Source organism: Hemitrygon akajei, chromosome 10, assembly GCF_048418815.1.
Source record: "Hemitrygon akajei chromosome 10, sHemAka1.3, whole genome shotgun sequence".
In the NCBI taxonomy this organism is placed as follows: Eukaryota; Metazoa; Chordata; class Chondrichthyes; order Myliobatiformes; family Dasyatidae; genus Hemitrygon; species Hemitrygon akajei.
In genome coordinates, this window is record NC_133133.1 from 133,006,595 (window position 1) to 133,025,885 (window position 19,291).

General features: G+C 43.5%; 1 protein-coding gene across 1 annotated transcript in view; it reads right to left on the reverse strand.

The window, feature by feature from the left end:
• etfbkmt (electron transfer flavoprotein subunit beta lysine methyltransferase) overlaps positions 1–4,240 on the reverse strand; it is a 31,911-nt gene extending 27,671 nt beyond the window's left edge. Inside the window, exon 1 of the mRNA XM_073058988.1 lies at positions 3,926–4,240. Coding sequence (XP_072915089.1) covers positions 3,926–4,173 — 248 coding nt within the window. The 5' untranslated portion in view covers positions 4,174–4,240. The remainder of the gene's footprint in view (positions 1–3,925) is intronic.
• Between the last annotated feature and the right edge of the window lie 15,051 nt (positions 4,241–19,291).

Consider the following 19,291-nt stretch of genomic DNA (forward strand, 5'->3'; position numbering starts at 1 on the left):
CATAACATCTCTCTTTGGTATGTTACACATGTCCTCCACCATGAAGACCGACACAAAATAGTCATTCAAAGCCTTTGCCATTTCCTCATTACCCAATATCAATTCCCCCTTCTCGTCCTCCAAGGGACCTATGTTCACTTTAGTCACCCTTTTCCACTTTATGTAATTATAAAAGCTTTTAACTATCCATTTTTATATTTTGTGCTAGTTTATTTTCATAATCTAGCCCCCCTTTATTGCTTGCTTAGTGGTTCTTTGTTACTTTTTAAAGTTTTCCCAATCTTCCAGTTTCCCACTACTCTTGGCGACTTTGTATGCAGGGGCTTTTAGTTTGAAGCCTTCTTTTATTTACTTAGTTATCCAAGGCTGGCTCTCCCCACCCTTACTGTCCTTGTTTTTAACTGGAATATACTTTTGTTGAGCCCCGTGTAAGATCTCTTCCATAGTCTTCCACTGTACTGCAACCATCCCATCATACAGCCTGTGTTCCCAGTCTACACTAGCCAAATCCTCACTCATCCCACTGTAGTCTCCATTGTTCAGGCATAATACACTGCTTTTAGATTGAACTATTGCATGCTCCATGTGCATGCTTGCTGAATAGCCTGTGCACCAATCTCTGTCAAGGCCAGCATAGTCATAGTGCACTATAGCACAGAAAAAGGCCCTTCAGCCCATCTAGTCCAAGTCAAATTATTATTCTCCCTAGTGCTATTGACCTGCACCTAGACCACTGCCCTCCATACCCCTCCCATCCATGCACTTTATCGAAACTTCTCTTAAATGTTGAAATTGAACCCACTACTTCCGCTAGCAGCTCATTCCACACTTCCACTACCCTCTGGGTGAAGAAGTTCCTCCTCATGTTCCCCCTAAATATTTCACCTTTCACATTTAATCCATGACCTCTAATTCTATTCTCACCCAACCTCAGTGGAAAAACCTGCTTGCATTTACCCAAGCTATAGTTAGTTACTGCCCATTACACCACTGGTGTTGCAGGAGTTGCCAGTCATTATTGAATTCAACGTAGGACTGCCTTAGGAACCCCAGCTCCCAAAGCTTTCCTCGTGAAAGAGTAAAGCCACAAGGCAGTGGAGGCTTGAGATCAAAGTTTTCCTTCTCTTAGACAAGCTGCCAACCACAGCTGATGAGCCCCATCTGCCTGAAGCCATTGGTTTTAATATGCCAGAAACACGTCTTTGCCCTTCTCCTGTCAGTAGAAACGGTTCCACTGGGCTTAGTAGTTAAGCCACATGTGAAGGTCAAGAGCTGGACTTGGTTTTTAGAAGCTATTTGAGTCGCACGCCATTGGGAATATTTAATAATTAGTGGGAGCTTATCTCCACTACCACACTGGCTATAACAACCTTAAGGAACCATCTGGTATGCCTATTTTACCTGTAGCCTCATAAACCTCCAAGGAAAAATTAGTGTTGGGGTTCTTTGGAACAGAGGGGGCTCTGGATCAAAGTGGAGACAATTGAGTCTTTTTTTAATTATGGGGGGGGTAGATAAATAATGTGTGTGCCTGAGGGTGGGGTTCTAAATACAAAATCTTGAGATGAAGAAAAAGAATTTGATTCAGGGGGTAGTAGTATGTTTTGAAACTCACTCCTTTCACACTTAAAAAGAGACAGGGTGTCTACACATTCTCCTCAGTTACAAACGTCTAACTTAAGAGACAGCTAATACCTACAGTATGAACTAGTGTTTGCAGAACTGCTTGTACTAGAAGAGTTATGACATGCAGGACTGTGAGCCCAATGTTGGTCAGCAGGATCAGGCTCTCTCTTTTGTGACTAGCATCGGTGCAATGAGCTAAAGAACTTCCTTTGTTGTAAAGTTTCCTTGACCCGGTGATCTGACGCTCGAGTTTTTCTTAGTTTAGTCATAGCCAGTGTTGTGAGCAGTTCTAGTCTTTGCATTGCTGGAAGGAAGTGATGTGAGGGAGATAGCGAAGGTTGCCAGGAATAGAGAATTACAGCCATAATGGGATTAAGTTGACTGAGTTATTTACCTTTGAACGGAGGAGGATGTGGGAAGTTTCAAATAAGCGTATTGAAATTATGAAGTAGAAGAAAGACATACCTATTATCAGACATAAGCAGCCAGAGGGCACGGCTTTCAACTAATTGGCAGATGATTAGAGAAGATTTAAAGAGAATCTGTTTCTTTAATAGTGTTTTAAAGACATGGAATTTATTACTTAATGGATTAGTTGAGGCTAGGACTCTCATTATACTTTAAAAGGACATAGAGGCACAAGTCCCTGGAAACAGATTTCAAGCTGATTCTTAAAGTGAGAAAGAACACTTAAGGAGGGATGCTTGATCTTTGGGCCTTGGCAGCTGAAGGCTGGGACATTTAAATTCAGGGGCAGCTATGCAGCCAGAATCAGAGACATCTTTGAAAAGTTGCGCGGCTGGAAATTATAAGAGTTGAGGTGGGATGGATATAGGACATTGGAGAGGTTTAGAAACAAGAATAGGCATTTTAAATGTAAAGATGACTGGTGTTCTGGAGGTGAAATATAAGTGATCTTAGAGACAGCTCCACCATTAACATCCTGCAGCAGCCACACAAGAACTGTGGATGTTATGGCATGTTGTAGTCTAGACAGTCTGAAGCAAGTAACTCATTTCCTGACTCACCAGTCTTTGTCCCATTTACAAGTTAGAAGTGTGATGAATTACGCTCCACTGACTGGCTGACTGCAGCTCTGACAACATTCAAGATGTCTGACACATCACAGACCAAGCAGGCCACCTGAGTGGAACTCCATCCACCAACCTGATCTGGTGAAGATGGTGCTCGTGACAATTTACAGGGCAGCAAGCAGAACTACTAACTATTCTATAAATAACAATTTTTCTACCTACGATCACTTCAATCCACAGCCCGTAATTTCCCTTCAGGAGTTTTGCTTTTGAACCGTCTGTACAACCTGACATTTTTGCGGTATCCTGAAGGATTCGGCAAACTGGACTTTCCAGAATGCTGGCAGGGCCATTGCTAGAGTCGATTTGGGCCGGATTGAAGTAGCAAGACCCCAGTCCAAGAGCGAAATACAAATTAATGTTTGGCACCAATCCAGATTAAAAAGATCCGCTCACTACTCTGCGAGACTTAACTTGCCTCAGCATTGAACCAGCTTCATGAACTCATGGTCAGGGTCTCTACAGTTCATGTTCTGGGTTATTTTTTAACTTTTTATTGTTTGCATGATTTGTTACAGTGACTTCAATGTACGTTGTGTCTTCAAATGTATGCAGTTATTTGCCTAGGTTACTCTAACAGCACCTCCTAACTACACAAATTCCCCAAACAAAGCCAAGAGCTAAAAGCACAGACAACAATTCCCCTCCCCACTGCATACTATCCTCACTGGGTAATATCTCTGTTCTTTCGTTAGTACCTTGGAGTCCCCCACCCACACCAAATACAGTACTTCAAGGAAGCAACTCATCGTCCCCTTCTTCAGAGCTGTTTAGAAATGGGGTATAAAATGCAAGTGATTCCCAAATCCTGTAAACCAACAAAAATGTGCATCTAAGCAAGAGATTTGTGGGTTTGAATTTAAGACCAGAGCCCAGAATACAAACATATATATTATAGATTCTACAGGCACAGCCTTGGAATTTGCCCTTTGCCCTGCAGTCTTTCAGCTCCAAATTTAAATTGAGGTCTTGTTATGTAAAAAGTCCTACGGTTTGAGAAGCATTGGCGACATTTCCTGCCGTCCTGGCCTTTCAATAACACCACAGTTAACTTGGTCAGCGGCATACAGCTGTTTGCAGAGTTTGGTAAAAAGCACTTTCCTGCGACAGTCCTTCTCAAAAAGAGTGGCAACATATGAGCAAGCTAGATTGGTTACAAAGTGCCGCAGGATAGGAGTTTGCCCTGTGCTAGACTCCCTACCTACCTGGACAGCGCCTGGCCCCCCGGCCAATAAATGGCCCAGTAGGGGTCGCCGAAGGGCCACAGATGGGCTGCCTGGCTCCAGAAGGGGCAGCGCGGAGTTAGGAGCCGCAGGGTTATCTCCGGGCTTAAGTGCTCGATCACTGGCTCCGTATTGCGGACGATAAACGCTCGCAGTTCCGCCGCGGAAGGTGTGTGGAGCCGATGCGACAGGCATCGTCCGAGGTAACGGATACAGCGGTACAGACGCATGGCTGCACGGCCAGGGGGGAAAAAATACTCGTGCACACCCTCGAACACTATCCCTCAACAGTGGGAGGAACCCAGCACTTCTCGGTCCAGCTGCATTTATCCTCCCCACTGCCTACTGAAAGCACACGCTGGTTCTGCCTTCAACTTTGTCCTCGTGAGTCAGGGTTCCTGGCACCAGACCTTTCGGCTTCCTACCCAACCCAACCCTTTTTTTCAGCTCCACTACAAAAAGCAGCCTTGGAATTTGCCCTTTGCCCTGACAAACTACAATCATCAGCGAAAAAACAATATGTCTCGACTTGCTGAGTATTTCCTGTAATTGAAGGATTCCAGTGTCTTTCTTCTTGCTGGATATTTTTCAATGCTGAGTAATCTTTGGGGGAAAGGCAACATCAAGGAAAGCAGAAGGAACGGCAGATAGTGGAATCAAAGTTCAAAGTACGTATATGTCACCATATACAACCCTGAGATTTTCCTAATGAGCATACTCAAATCTATAGAGTATTATGACAAGGCTTTCAATCAGAGTGTAGAAGACAACCAACTGTGCAAATACAAAAAGAAGAAATTATAATAATAAATAAATAAGCAATAGATATAGAGAACATCAGATGAAGAATCCTTGAAAGTGAGTCCATAGGTTGTGGAAACATTTCAATGATGGGGCAAGTGAAGTTGAGTGAATTTATCCCCTTTGTTTCAAGATCCTGATGGCTGAGGAGTATTACTTATTTTTGAAACTGGTGGTGTGAGTCCTGAGGCTCCTGTACCACCTTCTTGATAGCAGCAGTGAGGACAGAGCATGTCCTGGGTGGTGGGTCCCTGGTTACGGATGCTGCTTTCCTGCGACAGCATTTCACTGGGTTACTCAATGGTTAGGAATGCTTTACCCATGATGGACTGGGCCATATCTATTACTTTTTGTAGGATTTTTCGTTCATGGGCATTGGTGTTTCCATACCAGGCTGTGATTCGGCCAGTTAATGTGCTCTCCACTAGACATCTATTAAAGTTTGTCAAAGTTTATTTTTATTTATTGAGATACAGCCTCAGATCGGTCCTTAAAGCCACGCTGCCCAGTAATCCCCCTCTTTAATCCGAGCCTAATCACAGGACATTTTACAGTGACCAGTTAACCTACCCACCCATACATCTTTAGGCTGTGGGGGGAAACTGGAGCACCCAGAGAAACCCATGTGGTCATGGGAGATTATACATACTCCTTACAGGTTGCAGTGAGAAATAAACTTTGGTCACCTATACTGTAAAGTGTTGTGACAACTGCTATGCTACTGTGCCACCCTAATTATGTCATGCCGAATCTCCACAAGCTCCTAAAGAATTAGAAGAACTGCTCTAATTCCTTCATAATTGCACTTGCATGCTGGGCCCAGAACAGGTCCTCTGAGGAATTTAAAGTTACTAACCATCACCTCTGATGTGGAACTGCTGATGGAGAAGGTTTCCTTCTCCTGAAGCCTTGGTCTTGCTGACATTGAGTAAGAGGTTGTTGTTATGACACCACTCAGCCAGATTTTCAGTCTCCTTCCGATATACTGATCCATCACCACCTTTGATCCAGCCTATGACAGTGGTGTCGTCAGCAAACATAAATACAGCAATGGAGCTATGCATAGCCATATAGTCATAAGTGTAAAGCGAGTAGACCGGGGGTGAAGCACACAGCCTTATGGTACAACAGTGCTGATAGAGATTGTGGAGGAGATGTTGTTGCCAATCTGAACTGACTGGGGTTTGCAAGTGAGAAAATTGAGGATCCAATTGCACGAGGAAGTATTGAGACCTAGGTCTTGGAGCTCATTGATTAGTTTTGAGGGGATGATGGTACTGAATTCTGAGCTGTAACCGATAAAGAGGAGCATCCTTATGTATGCACCTTTGCTGTGCAGATGTTCCAGGGTTGAGTGAAGAGCCAATGAGATGGCATTTGCTGTGGACCTGTTGCTCAGGTTGGCAAATTGGAGTGGATCTACGGTGCTTCTCACGCAGGAGTTGATGTGTTTCATCACCAACCTCTCAGAGCACTTCATCACTGTGGATGTAAGTGCTTCTGGGCGAAAGTCATTGAGGCAGATCACCGTGCTCTTCTTGGGCACTGGTGTAATTGAAGCCTGCTTGAAGCAGATGGGTATCACACACAAGAGGTTAAGTATCTCAGTGAACACACCAGCCAGTTGATTAGTACAGGTACCCCATCTGGGCCGGATGAGTTTCGTGGGTTCACCCACCTGAAGGCTGCTCGCATGTTGGCTTCAGAAACTGAAATCATCGGGGAATGTGGGAGTTTGTGATGGTTCCTCCATGTTTTAATGGTCAAAGAAGGCATTGAGCTCATCTGGCAGTGAAGCCCTGTCTCCTGTGTTGCTTGATTTTTACTTTATAAGAGGCAATAGGATTCAAGCCCTGCCACATCTGTCAGGCATCCTTCATTGATTCAGGTTTGGTCTGGAATTGCCACTTCGCTCATGAGATTGTACCCAGACCTCTTGTAACTTTCTTGGTTACCACACTTAAATGTTTCTGATCTGACTCTCAATAAATTTCCGATCTCATGGTTCATCCCGGGCTTCTGATTGGGGATGACTCTGAATGATGTAGTGGGGCACACTTGCTTACAGCTGTTCTAATAAAGTCCATTACAACCATGGTGTATTTATTCAGATCTCCAGATGAGTCCTTGAACACTGCCCAGCAATCCCGCAGACACTCCTCTGCCTCCCGTGACCGCCTGTTTGTTGTCCTCATCTCTGGAGATTAGCTCTTTAGCCTTTGCCTGTATGCAGGTAGGAGAAAGACAGCCAGATGATCTGATTTACCAAAATGTGATCTAGGCAAGGAATGGTAGGCATTCCTTATCTTAGTATAACTGGTTTGCTATGTCAGGACCTCTAGTGCTACAGGTTATATACTGATGGTAACTGGGCAGGGGTTTCTTCAAACAAGCCTGGTCAAAGTCTCCGACTATGAAATGAAATGCGTCAGGGTAAACCGTTTCTTGTTTGGAGATGGTATCATGCAGTATCACAAGCACTTGATTACAGTCGGCCACTGGTGGTACGTAAACTGCAGTCAGGATCATGGTAAAAAAAAATGGATGGCATTTGATCATGTTGGGGGAACACAGGTTCGACAAAACTGCCACATCAGAGCACCACCAAGAATTTTTCATGGAACACACACCTCCTGCTTTCTCTGTGGATTGTCACCTTGTTGTGGTGGAGAAGCTTGTGTGGTCCTGAGATCCCACGGACGATGCTGTCTGGAGCTATGCTCCTGGTAGGGTCACCCATGGCGGTAAGGTCGAGGGTGAGGGCCCTGACAAAGAACAATCCAACCAAGACCTCAACAGTGGAACTCAACGGCTGTGAAGGCGGATGAAGCTGCAACAAATCCATCAGCTGGTTTCCATGCCATTGAAATCAGTTGGTTGATTTGTGAAGTATTGTGTGCTTCTTGGAGTGCAACATCAAGTACACGTTAAACAAAAATGCGCACAGGCGTCTTTGCTCTGTGGGCCACCTCTACAGAACGAAGACCATCATCTTCAACCTCAAGAGATAGCCACGATGACAACAACCTCCTGCTTTTGCCTTTTGTGAATCAATGGTTTGGTCCATTCTGCCCATTGGCTCCAATCGGGAGCCAAAATGCAAACAACTGGAGAAACTTAGTGGGTCAGGCAGCATCTGTGGAAGCAAAAGGATGGTCAAGACCTAATGCAGGGTCTCAACCTGAAAGGTTGACTATCCCTTTCCCTCCACAGATGCAGACTGACCACTGAGTACCTCCAATGATTTTTGCATGGTATAAAGGAATGCACACAGCATGTGAGGATGCAAAGCAAAGAATCTGTAGCAGCTGCTAATCTGAAATAAAATAGGAAAATGTCAGACAAAGCAGGTCTAGTATTAACAATAGTGATTCTACTTTACCTTTAAGGATTTAAGCCAGCTAGCTATTGTGGCTCAACTTCAGAGATGCAAGGAATGTGTTTGTAATCATTGCAGGGTTATCTGTGGTGATCTCAGATGAGTTTGCTACCCTGAAGATGTTATGAAATAGATTTATAATTTCATGTATTATTAGTAACTTGTTTAAGGTACTTGGATAGGTACATGACTGGAGTAACACGCACAAAATGCTGGAAGAACTCAACAAGTCAGGCAGCTTCAATGGAGAGGAATAAACAGTCGACATTTCGGGTCAAGACCCTTAGGGTCTCCCGAGTTCCTCCTGCCTTTTGTGTGTGTTACTCTGGATTTCCAGCATCTGCAGAATATTTTGTGTTTACCTACATAGATAGAAAGGATATGGGCCAACCACAGGCAAATGGGACTAGCGTAGATTGCAAGCTTGATCAGCATAGACCAATTGGGCTGAAAGACCTGTTTCCATATTGTCTGAGTCGGTGACTTTATTGCACCACCTGTCTGGTTCCATCAGCCTCTGAGCTAGATCCGTGGAGAGTGTCATTGCCTTGAGATGATGGTAAGGAGATAGCTCACACTTTCTTGACAACGTAAAAGAAGGCCATTTGGTCCATCGAGTGTATGCCAGTGTTTACCATCTACCCCATTCCTCCACTTACTATCTCTCCTACCTCTTTTTCCATCAACTCCCCTCAATTCTCCCAGCTTCAGCCTACATTGAGGCAGTTAACCTACCGCATTATTTCTTTCGGATATGGGAGGGAGCCAGAATAGATGGGCGAAACAAGCACATGGTCACGGGAAACAGAGAGTGACCAGTGCCTGTATTTGCACAGTTCCCTGTTGTAAGAAAACAGGCAGTGGTGGAGTTCCTCTCTTGCAGACGGCATTGAATCCTGAGGTGCCACTCTGGTGGTCTTCTCATTTAAGTTGCAGTGGACCCAGCAGACTTAATTTTAAAGCCCAGTGGGGTTGGGAAGGAGGTTGTTGGGAGAGGTACATGAATGTAAATCCCACACACCACGTCACCACTACATCCCACCCCCCCGCAGGTGCCATTTGTGAATCGAGGGAAATGGGAAGGGAAAGCTCTAATGAAGGGTCCTCACCTGTAATCATAACTTGAGCAGCACTCTACAGCACCAGTGACTCGAGTTCAGTTCCCACCTCTGTATGAAAGGAGTTCGTACATTTTCCACGTGACCTCTGGGTGCTCTGGTTTCCTCCCAAAGATGTACGGTTTAGCAAGTTAATTGGTCACGTGGGTGTATTTAGGGGTGTGGGCTTATGGGGTTGAAAGGGTCTGTTACTGTGCTGTATTACTAAATAACAATAAAATTAAATTAACTTTCATTTCTCCTCCCACAGATGCGGTCTGACCTACAAAGTGTTTCCAGTATTTTCTGATTCTTATTTCAGGTTTCCAGCATCTGTGTTTTTTTTTTTTGCTTTCAAAGCTGTAAGTCAAGTTATCAGAGTAGGAGTCAAACTAGTGGAGCAAGATGAAAATTTAGCGAACACTTCACAGACTTTAGGGTGCATTTGACGCGTACTCATATCTGTAATGCGATAATGACAGGTTAAGCTATTTTAGTCACGTTGGTTGAATGAGAATATTGACCAAGATACTGGACAGAATTATCCTTTTCTTCTTCCAAATTGTGCTATGGGATCTTGTATGTTCCCCTCTAGCACCTTTCTCAGTTTAGTTCTTCATCCAAAAAAAGGCATCTCCAACATGGAGATCAGGTATTGCCAACAATACCTCAAGTACTTGTGCCCAGATTAGGCATGAATCTACACCTTTCTGACTCCATTCTGCCAACCATGCCACAATGATCATAAAGCAATCGGTAAGGGAAGGACGTCCAGAAAGTTGTAATGATTAATTGGATTCGAAAAGGGAAATGGTGAAGGAGTCTGAGGTGAAATAGGGGTTAAGGCTGATAGATGGGTACTATTAGTTTTTCTTAATGGATTAACCAAGAAGGCTAAATGGCTTTCTCATTTGTGTCGAATTCTCCTTTTTGTCTGCCATCTGCTCCGTATTTCCTGTACTGCTCTGTTTCAAAGCTGGTCCTTGGCTCGCTAACCTCCATTTCTCTTACACATCTCAAATTGCTTTTACATTGATCTTTGCCCTTTGCTGTTCACATTCTCAGCCAGCCCTCCCCTGTTGACAACTGAAAAGTCTGGTCAGTGATAATGTTACCTCTAGATGCTGTGCATTAGTGGGATGCAATGGCAAATTAATCAGCCCTGCACCTTGCCCGAGTGGTTGTCTTGTAAATTTCAGTCCAAAACAATTAGGCTGCTGTGATTTATGGGTGTCTGGAGGAAGGTGTCACCATTTAGTTTGGTCCTCTGTGTCACATTCTGCATTTATTTATGTTGGTCGGCATATTGTAATGAATCTAGTCAGGATCAGCCTGGTTTGCCATGCCTTCCTTAGCCCAGGGTGCTGAGGCCAAATGTACAGTTCAGAAACTAAACTGAACAGTGCAGATCTGCCTCAGCAACCCAGTAGGTTCAGCATGTCAAATGAATGGATTATCAGCCAACAATGTTAAACATAAGACAGGTTAGAAGCAGATTTCTGAGAATGTTGCAAAGAGCTGAGTTATATGGTGAGGATGAGCAAGCTTGGACTCTATTCCTTGGTACATAGGAGACTGAAGGGTGACCTTATGGAAGTGTATTAAATCATGACAGACATAGCTGGGATGAATGTAAACAGTTAACTTCCAAGGAAAATTGAATCAAAAACGAGTGGGCATGGGTTTAAGATGAGAGGGCAAAGATTTTAAAGGGACCTGAGGGGCAATTTCTTCACACAGAGGATGACATCTATCTACATGGAATGAGCTGCTGGAGAAGTTAGTTGAGACAGGTACAGTAACAACATTTAAAAGACATTTGGATATGTACACATGCAGGAAAGGTTTGGAGAGAGGTATGGGTCAAATAGGACCCACACAGATGGGCAGTTTGGTTGGCACGAACAACTTGGCACAAAGGGCCTGCTTCCATTTTGTAGTACTCTATGACTATTATTGTTAACAATGACATCCATTGCTGTGATATCAAGATATTCTACCAGCATAAACAAACGACAGAAAATTATTGCTGAGCCTATAATGAGCAAGCAACAAAAGTTGAGTCACATAAAAAAAAACTTTATGGGGCCTAATAAAGATCACAGTCTCAAAGTAAAGGGCTGGTTATTCAGGACTGAGTTGAAAATTTTTGGAATTCACTGTCCAAAAGAGCTGTGGAGGATTTTGTGCTGATTTTGTATTCAAATAAGTAATTGATTTTTTTTAAGGGTAGTCAAGGGATATAAGGCTACTTGATATATTCCTGAATTTATTTCTCATGTTCCAAAGAGATGGTTTATCATCAATGTCCTGAAGGACTGGTAGTTGGGTAGTAAATTGCCCCTAGTATGTTTGTGAGTGGTAGAATCTGGGGATCTGATAGGAATGGGGTGAGGTGAATGGGTTTCTGATGGTCAGCATAGATTAAATGGGCCAAAGGGCCTGTTCCCAAACAGTTTGTCTCTATAACTGTAAGAAAAGGGTAGAGAGCTGGAAGGGTTAAAGATGTTGTGGTGGAGAGGTGAAATTCCATAGCCTGGAGTCTTGTCATCTGGCATCTCACCAATCATTAGTTGAGAAACTTAATTTAGAGATGTGGTAAATAGTAATGTTATGACATGAAGGTTTCCTTTTTACATTACTCTTTGGGTTTTCTGACTGACTCTATCCATCCTTCCTTACTGAGAATTAACGTATTGGTCATAGTTCTTTATAGGAGGACAATATGTAAATATCTGCTTCTTGGATGTTTCCCTTACCTCCACTGAGACAGTGTATTACTGTATATTACCATGGTACAGTGCAAACATCTTGAGTATATATATATAGAGATAGAGCTAAGACTTTTGCATGGTGCTGTATTTGTCAATGTGAAGCAGAGAGCGAGTTTGTAAATCTGGCATCAGCGAAGGATATTGGGACTGGTGAAGGTGAAGTGCTGAGGGAGGGGTGTGGGACAGGTGGCAGAGAGGAGTACTAGGGCAAGGGATGGTGCAGGTGCAGACACACCCAGCCCTGTGACACCAAGCAGGGTCATTTGATTCCAAACAATTGGTTTATTGATCATTACAGGACGTCTCTCTGGTGCTTATTGCTCTCTCCTCCCTCCCCTCTCCCTTCCCCTTTTCCCAACCAAGATTCCCCTTCCCACTCTCAGTCCACAGTAGAGACCCAGGTCAGAATCAGGTGTATCATCACTCACATATGTCATGACATTAGTTTTTTTTTCCACAGCAGTACAGTACAATACATAAACTTACTATAGTATTGCACAAAAGTCTTGGGCACATATATAACTAGGGTATAGACTTTTGTACAGTACTGTAGTAATTTATCATATTATTGTATTACCACATATATGTTTCTGCTACATTTTCCTTATTTCCTTAAGACAGTGTACAATATCACCATATATTAAATATTACCATATATTATAATATCTCATTATATTACAGTACTGCCATATGTAAATACCAGTCTGCAGCATTTTCCTTTCTTCCACTGAGACAATGTATTCAACAAAGGAGATATCAATCAGTCCTGAAAACTGAGGAGATGAAGCAAAATCCCTGAATGAACATCCAGCAATCTTGTGCTATTGTCAACCTTCAAATGAAATGTCATAGAAATCCACATTCAGTCTGTTCAGATGAAGATGAGAGAGATGCTGTGGTGCAAGTTGAAGAGCGCTGCAGAGCCCTCAGTATCCTGGCCAGCATTCAGAGAATGCTAATATGCCAGGCTTAGATAACAGCCCAATTATACACAAACATTTATCTAATAGTGATCATAATAGGCTCAAGGTCAGCATAGGGCTTGAAAGGGAAAAAATGTTAATCAGTTACTAAAATTCTAGTTTGAGTAAACTGACTCCCAATGGTAAACTGGTAGATCCGATAATGGATAAAAGTACACTTAATGGCCACTTTATTAGGTATAGGAGGGCTACCTGATGTGGTCTTCTGCTACTATAGCCCATCCATTTCACAGTTCAATGTGTTGTATGTTCAGAGATGGTCTTCCGAATGCCACTGTTGTAACATGTTATTATTGCTTTCCTGCCAGCTTGAACCAGTCTGGCCATTCTCCTCTGACCTCTCTCATTAATAAGGTGTTTTTCCCAAAGAATTCCCATTTACTGGATGCCTTATGTTTTTCACACCATTCTCTGTACACTCTAGAGACTGTTGTGTGTGAAAATCCCAGGAGATCGGCAGATTCTGAGATACTCAAACCACCCTGTCTGGCACCAACAATCATTCCGTGGTCAGTCACTTTGATCACATTTCTTGTCAATTCTGAGGTTTGGCCTGAACAACAGTTGAACTTCTTGACCATATCTACATGCTGAGTTGGCTGATTAGATATTTGCATTATTGAGAAGGTATATAGGTGTACCTCAAAAAGTAGTCATTGAGTGTACATGTCTGTGGGAGGGGTTTAATGAAGAATTTAATGTGTGGAATAAAACTTGTATTCCTGAGGCTCAGGAGTCTGTTTACCAAAGAAAAGCAGCCAGGGGCCACTAAAGAGAAAAGAAAGCAATTTAACACCAACAGAAAATATGTAGAAATATCAGTGCACATCCTGGTAATGGCAGAAGGGCAAACTGGGGACAAAATTTAAAAAAAACTATTTTTTAAATGTATGCAAAGTAGAAATGGGGATCAGTACAATGAGGGCACAGTTCCCTGCAGAAGGCACAAGAATTCATAAGATTGTCTTGTCTAGTGGCAGGATCTGGGGTCTGGAAAGGATCTTACATTGGGAGGGTGAGGATTCATGTAGCTGGCAATAGCACAAACAGATCAAAGCTCTGTATGGTCAATGTGAGGGGCTAGGCACCAAATTAAGGGGGAGAAAAGATAATGATTTCTGGAGTTTTGTGCAAATTGACCCAGAGCAATCAATGTCAGAGAATTGTATGCACGGTTGAGGATTGGTGTGGTAGACATGGGTTCTAGTTCCCAGAGCATGGCAATACACGGCAATGTTTCGCAGCCAGCTCACAAAATATACTGATTCAGAGCTAAGATTGCTGCAATCTGCAGCCTCAGATTTCCTTTTAAGAAACACACTTTTGAACTGCCTAAAGAAACTAGTGATTTCATTTTTTAAAAATTATTTATTTATTTTGTATTTGCACGATTTGTATTTTTTTGAACATTGGCTGTTTGTCAGTCTTTATGTGTAGTTTTTCATTGATTCTATTGTACTTTTTTTGTTCTACTGTGAATGCCTGTAAGGAAATGAATCTCAGGGTAGTATATGGTAACATATATGTACAGTACTTTGATAATAACTTTGAACGTTCAAGCAAGTCTTGGCAAAGTGGGAGAGATACTGCTGGGATTGAAGTTCTGGTGAAAAAAACTAGGGAAGCTGAGAAGATTCAAAATAAAATAGTGGGGGCAGGGATCAAGTAATTAAGTGAAGTGTTTGGCAAGGCTCCCCAAGTTAGGCTCATTCAGAAAATCAGGAGGCGGTCACTACAGCAGTGTTGAAAACGTGGAGATAATTTGCACACCACTAACCATGGAACAGCGGAGTGACTTCATTTGGTTATTTTGAGGTCATTGATAAGTATTGGCAAGGAGAGCTGGACTAACACAACAGCTAAATATTGCAGACGCTGGCTCTCTGCAGTTGACAGAGTCAGGTCAAAGTCGAGTTTGATATCACATGCACAAGTACAAGTATGCACAGGTGCAATGGGAAAACTTGCAGCATCACAGACACTTAGCAATGCAAGTCAGGCAACACTTGCAGAGAGAGATAGAAGGAGTTAAGCTTTCAGGTCAGGGTGGTTGTAGTAATAGTGAGTCATGTAAGCTGTTCTCCGGAGTTGTCTATTGATGGGTACTCATAAGGCTATAGAGGCCGATCTGGAATCCTCATATTCAGGTGCAGTGTGGGCAGTTGTTCAGTCCCTCCTTTCACAGCTGCCGCTTGCTGTCTGAACCTTTCATTGAAACCGGGATAAGAAAGCAAACAGGCATCTCATCTGAAAATTGGTACCCCTGGCATTACGACACTGGGATGTCAGCTGGGATCTTATGTTTAACTGTGACATGAAACTGAAACATTCTGACTGAAAAGTAAATGCATCAACCACTGAGTCACAGCTGACTCTGACACCATCTGTTCTGCAAGATCTACACACAGAAGCAATTCACCTGTGATTTGTTTGCAGGGGTCTCTGTAATGAAAAAAAACCCAATAATAATCTTCAATTCCAGGAGAACTCGGGGCAATCCTGGAATAGAAAAAGACAAAGTGGAAATCTGATATACAAACAGAAATTGCTGGAAATACTGAACAGGTCAGACATCATATGCAGAGAGAAGAACAGAGTTGATCTTCCAGGACAATGACCTATCTTCAAAACTGAGAAAAGTTAAAAATTAAATATATTTTAAATTGCAGAGAAGGTAGAGAGGTGGAGAGAACAAAAAGAATGTCTATATTTGGTAATTGGTTTATTATTGTCACATGCACCAAGATACAGTGAAAAGCTTTTGTTTGTATGCCAGCCAGGCAACAAGAGAAAATCTGCAGATGCTGGAAATCCAAGTAACACACACAAAATGCTGGTGGGTGTTGGCCCGAAACGTCAACTGTACGCTTTTCCATAGATGCTGCCTGGCCTGCTGAGTTCCTCCAGCATTTTGTGTTACATAGGTATATCAAAGAAGTACAAAGTGCAGAATATGTTACAGTTACAGAGAGAGTGCAGGAGAGGTTGTCAAATAATGAACACGGGTAAACTAAATGATCTTCTAATGTATGAGAGGCACTGTTCCCTCAAAGCTGTGTGGGTGCAAGGCCGCACAGTAACTGAAATGCTCCCACGCACATAGCCTTTGGTGCCACGCAGCTGGAGTAAAGATGGACAAGAAAATGTTTACGAAACGTGAAAGATTTTCTGTGTTGTACTGTATTTCATTATGCCCTTCAATTAATAAACAAATTCAGAAGGGTCACGGCTTGAAACATCCACTGTACTTTTTTTCAATAGATGCTGCCTGGCCTGCTGAGTTTCTCCAGCATTTTGTGTGTGTCGCAAGCATCTGACTAGGATGTTTTCAATGGACAGAGCCTGAGAAAGACTGAAATGTTGGTGTTGCCGGCCGTGATAAAAACCTTTTTAATTGCAGCTGATCTGTCTGAGATAAGCACCCTGCCAGGACAGACCCAAGAATGCCAAGTTTTGCAAACTGATGATCAATTACAAGTGAGAGATGCGTTTGTGGCAGGGTCTGCATGAACCTGCGTGGCCTGAAATTACATCAGGCCAAGGTGAAATGCCTGGAGCAGGACACAGTAATCCAGTGCTCAGTGAGGTGCAGGATGAGGCTGGCCCAGAGCCACCCAACATTGACCAGCACCTCCAGGTGCCAGGAACTCCAGCTCCAGGCAACGTAGCAGAGCGCAGGTGGGTTAAGTGGACTCCAGCAAGCCACTGGAGACAGTGGCTGGAGTTTGAGGAGGTCATAGTCCACCTATAGATGTTGAGTGAAGAGATATTGCTGGCTGCTCGCTCTATAGAACCTGTTCTCTCCTTGGCATTATGAGGGCTGAAAAGAGAAGAGCCATCAGAACCGTGACAAATGCTGCCAGGCAAGCCTCCAGATGCTATGACTCAAGAGGTGTGACCCGTGGACCAATGGAGAGTGAGCAGCTTCAAGTTCCTGGGTGTCATTGACACTGTGTGTCAGACAGAGTGGTCAGCAGCACTGGGGCTCCATAGGGGACTGTCCTGTCTCCCTTTCTCTTCACCATCTACACCTCGGACTTCAACTACTGCACAGAGTCTCGCCATCTTCAGAAGTTTTCTGATGACTCTGCCATAGTTGGATGCATCAGCAAGGGAGATGAGGCTGAGTACAGGGCTACGGTGGGAAACTTTGTCACATGGTGTGAGCAGAATCATCTGCAGCTTAATGTGAAAAAGACTGAGGAGCTGGTGGTGGACCTGAGGAGGGCTAAGGCACTGGTGACCGCTGTTTCCATCCAAGGGGTCAATGTGGACATGGTGGAGGATTACAAATACCTGGGGATACGAATTGACAATAAACTGGACTGGTCAAAGAAAACTGAGGCTGTCTACAAGAAGGGTCAGAGCCGTCTCTACTTCCTGAGGAGACTGAGGTCCTTTAACATCTGCCGGGCGATGCTGAGGATGTTCTACGAGTCTGTGGTGGCCAGTGCTATCATGTTTGCTGTTGTGTGCTGGGGCAGCAGGCTGAGGGTAGCAGACACCAACAGAATCAACAAACTCATTCGTAAGGCCGGTGATGTTGTGGGGGTGGAACTGGACTCTCTGATGGTGGTGTCTGAAAAGAGGATGCTGTCCAAGTTGCATGCCATCTTGGACAATGTCTCCCATCCACTCCATGATGTACTGGTTGGGCACAGGAGTACATTCAACCAGAGACTCATTCCACCGAGATGCAGCACTGAGCATCACAGGAAGTCATTCCTGCAGAAGGTTGTAAATCTAGTCAGCTCCATCTTGGGTACTAGCCTACAAAGTACCCAGGAGATCTTTAGGAAGCGGTGTCTCAGAAAAGCAGCGTCTGTTATTAAGGACCTCCAGCACCCAGGGCATGCCCGTTTCTCACTGTTGCCATCAGGTAGGAGGTACAGAAGCCTGAAGACACACACTCAGCGATTCAGGAACAGCTTCAACTCCTCTCCCGTCTGATTCCTGAATGGATTTTGAAGCTTTGGATACTATCTCACTTTTTAAAATATATAGTATTTCTGTTTTTTTGCACTTTTTAAAATGATCTATCCAATATACATAACTGATTTACTTGTTTATTTATTATTATGTTTTATTTTATTTATTATAATTTTTTTTCTCTCTCTGCTAGATTATGTATGGCATTGGACTGCTGCCGCTAAATTAACAAATTTCACGTCACATGCCAGTGATAATAAACGTGATTCTGATGCTGCAGCGACACAAGCCAGGACCTGGCTGGGTCTCCTGGGCAAGGGTGTCTGATGTTGAAACACCTGATGACCGACCCCAGGTTACACCCCAGGTTACACTGGTGATGTGTCCTAGCACACCTCGGATGTACTCAGCATCACAGAGATGCAAGTATATGGAGATAGTTGAATACAAACACGAGATGGTAAAAACAATGGGAAAATGAGATACAGAAACCATATATGCTGGAAATCCAATCTAAAATACTGCAGATATTAGGTGACATACTCCATAGATCAGGCAGCATCTGGGGAGACAAACAGTTCACATTTAAGATCAATGAACTTTCACAATACTTCCTTTTCTCTCCACAAGTGCAGCTTGATTTGTCATTTCTCACATGTCTTTGCAGATTAACAATACCTGCATTTCTTCTTCCATTTCAATTTTCCCTTGTAGCTCAAATTAGCATGCAGTTAAAACAAGCTCTGAAATCTTGCCCTAGTGTTAAGTATAAAGGTGCTGGTGAAACGGAACCTGGATATATATAGTTTTGGTGTCCTTATGTGAGGAAGGGTGTGCTGGCAGGAGATTCAGTGAACAGATGAGGGATCCAATATGAAGAAAATTTGCATCAATGCTCATTGGAGTTTAGAAGTACGAGAGATTATTTTACCAGTTTCCGAGGGAGTTGGACAAAAGAATGACCCCCCCCCCCCCCCACACACACACACACCACACCAGTGCGGGATTGAAAATAATGGGTTGGCCATTTAAGGCAGAGATGAAGAGGGATTTCTTCTCTCTGAGGACCCTGAGGAGTCGTATTCCAAGTTTCGGCCCGAAACGTCGACTGTTTGTTCACTTTCATGGATACTGACTGACCCGCTGTGTCCCTGCAGCATTTGTGTGTGTTGCTTTGGATTTCCTGCATCTGCTGACTTCCTCGTGTTTCTGATATGCCGTCCATTCTTCGCTTTCCCGTTCAGATGAAGGGGGACAGCCATTTGCCTCCCACCACGCTGAGTTCCTCCTACCTTCTTGTGGATATTTAAACTAAACGGGTAGAAGAGATTGGGAAAGGGACTGTTGAGATCAAGACTGGATCAGGGGCCGAGTGGTCTTCCTGC